At 43.2% G+C, this 7204-nt stretch overlaps 1 protein-coding gene across 2 annotated transcripts in view; it reads right to left on the bottom strand.

Annotated features, from left to right (window-relative positions):
* Positions 1-3499: 3499 nt before the first annotated feature.
* The window catches only part of SGK1 (serum/glucocorticoid regulated kinase 1), a 5795-nt gene continuing 2090 nt past the window's right edge, over positions 3500-7204 (bottom strand). Inside the window, exons 6-12 of one of the 2 annotated variants that reach the window (XM_010288139.1) lie at positions 7104-7204; positions 6717-6829; positions 6400-6523; positions 5946-6041; positions 5672-5827; positions 5476-5565; positions 3500-4736 (exon numbers count right to left, since the gene is read on the bottom strand). The exon at positions 7104-7204 is cut by the window's right edge and continues 55 nt beyond it. In XM_010288139.1, the coding sequence (XP_010286441.1) occupies positions 4569-4736; positions 5476-5565; positions 5672-5827; positions 5946-6041; positions 6400-6523; positions 6717-6829; positions 7104-7204 (848 nt within the window). In that variant the 3' untranslated portion in view covers positions 3500-4568. The remainder of the gene's footprint in view (positions 4737-5475; positions 5566-5671; positions 5828-5945; positions 6042-6399; positions 6524-6716; positions 6830-7103) is intronic. The other variant, XM_010288140.1, reaches the window with a different exon arrangement.

Raw genomic sequence — 7204 nt, 5'->3', positions numbered from 1 at the left:
AGCTCAAGGGGGTTCCTGCCCGCGTCCAGGCGGGCCCTCACACAGGACGGGGCTTCCACCGCTGCGCTGGGTCAGTGGTGCCACGTACCGAGGGCAGAGAGGGACGGCGCGGGGATGTGGAGTCCCTGCTCCGGCCCGTCGGCGTCAGGGCAAAGGCCAGCAGGCTCACCGCCGAGGCTCTCCGTGCTTCACCTGCCCTGTCGCCACGCACGGAGGTCTCCACTCTTTTTTTTCTTTTCCCCTCTTTTCTTTTACTCCAGCAGGTGGAGCAGCAGGAAGGTCCTGAGTGTTTACTCAGGACAGACGCCGGCTCTCTCCAGGGCTTGCAAACACCCAAAGCTGGAAAACTCACTTCACACAACCGCAGGTGACCCAACACAACCGTGTCGTGATCACATATTGCTGCTGTAGTGCCCGTACCTGTACAGCAAAGCCACAAGCTACTGACTTGCAGCCTCTCGAAGAAGAGAACTTTCATTTAGAGCCTTACCCAACACTAAAGCCATCTGCTGGCCAAATTGCCTCTGATCCAAAACATAAATGCAGTACTTATCTGCTTAAAATTTTCTTTTTCAAACAGCAAACTTTTTTTTTTCCCCCTTAATTTTTTGGAAAGTAGCTTTAGAAGCATTTTTGCAGTAACTTTCCATAGACAGTTCCAGCCAGCATGGAAAATTTTCTTTCAATCTTTCCACGTTGGTCTTGATAGCAGAAACTTTAAATGTTGGGAGTGTCAGAAACCGTCTTTACTATAAGCCATCTTCCTAGCTCTACCGGGGTAAGTATAGCCACATGGTAACACATAAACATCTGTAGAGCTGGTACTGTAGTTAAACAGGAGAGTAGTGTTGTGGAATATTTCATTTCACTTCTTAGAAGAGTACAGATGGGCTAGGATTCCTCTCACCTACCTTTAGGTACCCCAGGTAAGATGCCCACCACCCAAAACTCTTCTTTGAGCAGTGTCCCTCATTTTTTTCAGCTCTCTGTAGATATGTTTCACTGGAGGTGTGAGGCTGTACAAATGTCTTGGTTTTCTTAATTTCTACAGGCTTTTTATGAGAATTGTACAGACGACGGGCATAGATTGCATTTTGAAAACCTTTTGGGGGAGAAACTGGCATCTCATGTTTAACTTGCTTAAGATCCAGACTGCTCTCCAGAAGTAACTGCCTGTTGAGTGTAGAGGGAGCACAAGAAAAATACTAAGAAGTTTCACTTATCTTCATAAGGCTCATGAAACGGTACGTGGCTTATGGTACACAGAGATAAGTAATACAGGCTAAACCATGTAAAATGTCTGAATTTATGTATTTAAATGTTTGTGTGTATATCATCAATACACTCCAAGGGGTGTATGAAAGCCCAGGCACACTCACCATACAAAATAAAATATAATGAATATTTTAAGGTTCATTGGGTCGACTGTTGTGCTAAGTAAAGCTACCCAAGCTGGTGGCAGTTACAACACTGCCACCAGCAGTAAATTTGGATGATTACTTCCATTTTATAAATGAGTGAAATTAAACCACAGATTCAGCTCTTAGTCAAAATAACATATAACACCTATGTCAGCTGGGATTTTAGGAGTCCTAGCCCTTTTCTTCTCAGTCAGAGACTTTTCTTTGAAGAGAAAATAGACCTTACAGACAGCTAATTATGTAAAACAAACAAAACAACAGCCAAACAACCCCCCAAAGCAGCTGACTGCCATAGACTCACTCCCTTCAGGCATGACTGTAAAATGTCAAATTCGTGGAGATTAAAAACATGGACAATTTTTTCAACTTTTCTACACTATAACATTGAGGCGACGTGTTGAATATTCATTGCTAGCAGTTGCAGACTTCTGCACAAAGCAGCAGCCACATAATGAGCCTATGCATGGTAGAACAGTTAAAATTACAGACATTGTTTTTTAAAAGTAATTCATTAAAATAATATCCTACATCTTGGCGAAGATGAAAGGCACCCAAGGTACACCTCTGAGTCGCTGAAGTTCCATACTTCTTCATTATTAATGACTCCAGTGTTTTTTTTCTTGAAAACGATAGATAGTATTTAATATTTTGTTACCCTAGGGCTGCAGTTCTCTGCTCACATATCTGCATGTAGCACCTTGCTAATGCCTGAGAAATGTGAGGCAAAGATAATGCGTATCGCAAAACTTAGTCCCTCAGCAAGTGCAGCTTCATTTTCTATAGGAGCAAATTAGCACTATATATTTTAACATCTCTAGCCTACAAGTCCTCAACACAAAAGATGTTTCAGGCACATTGTAGAACTGGAAGACTTTGCAACGCCTGTTAGTACAGTGTTCAATGAGTTATTGAACGCATGAATTTGGGATTGTTGGAGTTTGAGGGGGAGGTGGATGCATCTCTTTCATATATTAACAAGATCTGAGAGGCTTCTTGGCTGCTATAAATTAGCATTTTCAGCTCTGAGTGTGGTCTCCCAGACACAGTTTATAGCTGAAGCCACAGAGGGTTTTTTGTTCCTAAATCTAACGGATAATAAAAGATGGAAAGTTACTGCATGCTTTTATCTCAGAAATATAACGAGCAGAAGTATCACCCCTATGAGAGCTTTGCTTACACTGCTGTTATCACAGTGGCCCGAGCAGCAGTTGACTCTGTCCAGGTTTTTCTCAGCAACTGCTCATTTTGATTCTCTGAATTGCTAAGACCACCAACTGCAGTAACCAGTGGATAACGGGAGCTCTAAGTAAGGCGCAGGCACCCAGTCCCTCATAGAAGTAAGCCATCACCATGCAGAAGAAATTGAATGGATCACCCAGAAGTAGTGGTTATCTTAATTCCTGGCTTAATTCTTAATTCCTGGCTGAAAGTCCCTCTTGCAGGCCACTGAGTAGTACTTAGTCATACAAACCTGTATTTAACAGCTGTTTTAGATGAATAGTCAGTTTTACCCCATCCAGGTAAGCATATGATCGTTGGTGAAATCTGCCTCCCTGATACAGATTTTGGCGCCCTGGTAAACCCAGGGTGCATTACACTGCCCCACGTCACAGCAGCAACGGGTGGCGAGTTTCCATCGGCCTTACGACAACCTGCTTTTAGCATCTTTCTGCAGCATGGTGCTGAAACAGCTCAAGTCTTTTGTTATACAACTGACCTAAGGACTTAATTCTTCAAGTGTAGTTATGCTTTTTCCACACCAGAGAGCAGTACCTTCACTTTGCTAGAAGTAGAGAAACTCATTTTGAGGAAGTGTGAACCTTTGTATCAGGTAAGAGCACCCACGTTGACACACACCGGCTGGAACACCCACAGCAGGAAGACCAAGTATTTTGCCAAGGTGTATCCATGACAAGACTTGTACAGGTGCAGTTTCACAAGATAATCATCACACACATGAACAAAACTGGCCGAGGGGCAGCTCAGGTTTGTTGGTTGTTTTTTTTAAAAGGTGGCTAAAATTTTTCAGAGCAAAATTTTTTTTTTTTTAAATAAAAAATGACAAGAGTTTATGGAAGTATTTTTCAGGATTTTACTGCAAACCAATGGGTTTGGTCACAAAAAATATGATACATATAACCATGTTAATTATATTACATTACAATGGTGGTATACATTACAAGTAAGTCTGTAAGTTTAAATATACATCTAGAGTTACAACTGAATGTACAGATCTTTTTTACAATACATACAATCAGGAATGAAAAACCCCCAAACCCCAAAACCATAAATAATGCCCATTTTACAGATGACATCTCTTAAACTAAACAAGAAAAAAAGAAAAAAAGAAAAAAAGAAACCAACAGCTTTGACCGACTGCAGCTGGGGCATTTTGGTCCATAAAAACCCTTTCTAAAAATAGAAATCTTTTTTCATAGCAGCAATGCTTTCTTCAAGCATTTGGATACTAATAATTGTGAGCCCATTTCAATAATTTTAGTTGACTGTATAGATTACAAAAGAAATTTCAAAATTACACTTAATTTATCTTCCAAATATGGAAGAAACAAACAATGCCCCACATTGTGGTATCCTGCAAGTGTCACACTGATGCTTTAAACTAAGTCCATCTGTAGTACGCAGACCACACGCATACCATTTGTTCACATAGTAAACCCACATAAAGGAACTGAGAAACACACTCTGCAACAGGGAAAGCTTTGGAGCTCACAAGATCTCATCAGAAAAAGGCACATTTCATAAAATCCTTATCACGTTCAGATCTTCAGGCAAGGCTTTTCGGAGCACGATTTCAAAAACAGCTTGTTCTTACTCCTACGATCTGCCGTCGCAGTCTATGGCAGCAGTCACGCTTGTTTTTTTTTTCCCAAGGAGACAGCACCACTTTGGGGGAAGAACAAATGGAAATGAAAAGCCTGTAAAGCTCATTTAGAGAGTGATGTGCTCTTCAAAAAAGCTTCCAGCAAACAGTGTAGTTGAAATTAAGGCTGCAAAGCTGCCATGGTGGAAATGTGCAAATTCTCTTTCAAGATGACTGGTCAACTGGCAGTTCCACCAGAAGGCCAAACAAAAATAAAAATAATAGTTGTTATTATTATTAAAAAAGAAAGAAAGAAAGAAACATGTTCACAAGAAAGAGTCCACGGGTGGGGCATATGAGAAGCCCAAAAAAGCCTCAGCGGCTTCTTTGACACTGGCAGTGATGAGGATGCTGTCCGGGGACTGGCCAATGGAGTTGGGGACTGGCTCATCTGTAAACTCCGGATCGAAGTGTCGCAGGTCACTGGGGCCACTCTGTGGAAAGGGCAGAAAAGGAAAGATGCAACATTTAGACTCAAATGTTTTGTGAGTGCACAGTTCAATTCAAAATGAGGACGGGCACCCTTGCTGTGGAGTCTCATAGTGTTATCACCTCAGGCCCACTGTTTAAACAGCCTTTGCTAGTTTCGGTTTGACCTTTCTTTGCATCCTGCTGCATACTGTCTCACTAAAACCAGGATGATTCAATTTAATACACTACACTCCAACTAAGCTCATGCAACACAAGCCAAATGCAAACACGCCACTCTGCCATGCAGCCGTTTGCAGGGGAGGACTTTGATCTCTGGGCTAATTAATAAATTTAGTTTGTAAAACACTCAGGCAGTGAAAAAGAACAACCTCCACAACCAGATCCCTCTCTTCAGATATTAGTATCTGACAAGCCATATGTAACTCTGCCCTTAGGAAGCTACTTGCTTTCTATACCTTACCTTCCCCTTTGGTAAAACAGGGATGCTGGGGATTATTTTAAAATAGCCATGCAAATGAAGCACGCGAAAGGCCAAAAAACCCAGCTAAATTTAGACTGTCCATCAGCAAAACGTCAGCTACCGCTTATTTTTAACCTTGCCTAGAGAGCCAGAGGAGAAGGAAAAGCTGTGTTCCCCAAACACAGCCATCCAGCCAGTTCCCCCTGCCCCCGGACACCCCACAAAGGCAAGCGGGGGGAAAGACACTCTCCATACATTCTATAATTAGAAGTGATACATACCACATTTGGGTTAAAAGGGGGTGTAATCTTCTTATTAATGAGATCATCCCAGTTAATTGGGGAGAAGAAGATGTGATTCTTAATCTCCATCTGTTACAGAGAGAAAAATAGATTAATTCAGGCCCAGGCTAATGTAAGCAGTATGGCCTAGTCATCCTCCTGTGCTGCCTGCAGGCAGTGGCGGGTTTGCACTTACGAAGTCCTCCTTGGCGCCAAGCCTCTTTGTCCTATCCTTCTGCAAGAGGCCCTCCAGGAGATGTCTAGCCGAGTTGGTAATATTCGGCTTGAGCTGCAAGGGTTTGTTCAAGATGTTGTCGTACATTTCTGCCGTGTTCCTGCTGTAGAAGGGCGGCTGTGGGAACGGCAGAAGAGAGGCCCAGGTTAATGAGGCTGACAGGCGGGCACGGGGTTTCTCGTGGGGAAAGGACACGTAAGCTAGTTTGATCTGCCACGAAGGATTTGCTGCTTACCAGGCCATAAAGCATCTCATACAGGACTGCTCCAAGGCACCACCAGTCCACAGTCCTGTCATAGGGCTGCTTATGAAGAACTTCAGGAGCAAGATACTGTGTAAGAGAAGGAAGAGAGTGCATTGGCCACAGGGATCTTTATAATTAGGAAAGCCTCCCCATTCTTGAATGAAAGCAGCTTACTGAATCCCAGCAATACCTAAGCTACCGGAAAGCTGCAAGCTCTTTATACAGGGAGACGGCTCAAGAGCTGTTCCCTCCTGCTCAACAAGCTTTACGTGTCCTACACGTCCTCACTGCCAGCCTAGTATTCAAGACCCATAACAAAACGGGTTAAACCACAACACCCTGCTTGTCTAACCAGCCGTAAATATACATGGGAGATATCAGTTTTCACTGATGAGGACAGCACTTGCTGCCACTCTGTGAGCGGGGGGCTGAGGGCTGGCCGTACCTCCGGTGTGCCGCAGAAGGTGGAGGTCGTGCCATTGTGCTCTATGTTTTCTTTGCAGAGTCCAAAGTCAGTCAAGACAATGTGCCCCTGCGAATCAAGCAGGATATTCTCCGGCTTCAAGTCGCTGTAGGAAGAGATGAAGGAAGACAAGCGTTCGTTAGAGGAGCTACAGTGAGACTATTTTAGCTGCAATTGTTTACAGAACTTCTGCAATTCAGCAATTCTGAGCTCATATTGAGATCAACTTTTCAGTGCTTCCTCAACAAAGCATGTGATTTTTTTTATTTTAGTCCAACAAACCGAACAAGGTTGCTTACCGATAAACAATGTTCAGGGAGTGCAGGTAGCCCAGTGCACTGGCAATTTCAGCAGCGTAAAACCGGGCTCTCGGCTCCAGGAAGCAACGCTCCCTCTGGAGATGGTAGAACAACTACAGGAGACAGAGAGAACAAAGTTGTGTTAACGGCGCCAAAGCCTGTTAACAATGCGCTTAATTAGATTCAACATATATAGCTAGCGAGAACAATAGCGGGAAATGGCCTAACGATCAAAACTTGGCAGGTTGGAAACATTCAATCTAGTAACTTTTCCCCCATGACTTTTCCTCCTGCAACTTTTTTTTTTATTTAAAAGGAAGGGTGAAAAAGTCTACCGTGCCACCATGCGCATGATAGGAAATACCGTTTCATTTTCTTACTGCTTACCTCTCCACCATTGATGTAGTCTAGGACAAAATACAATTTGTCTGCAGTTTGGAAGGAAAAGTGAAGCCCGACCAGGAAGGGGTGTTTCACATTCTTCAGCA

This window comes from Phaethon lepturus, unplaced genomic scaffold (assembly GCF_000687285.1).
Source record: "Phaethon lepturus isolate BGI_N335 unplaced genomic scaffold, ASM68728v1 scaffold14825, whole genome shotgun sequence".
Classification (NCBI taxonomy): domain Eukaryota; kingdom Metazoa; phylum Chordata; class Aves; order Phaethontiformes; family Phaethontidae; genus Phaethon; species Phaethon lepturus.
Note: the sequence above shows the minus strand (reverse complement) of the source record. Positions and strands in the feature narration are given on the sequence as shown.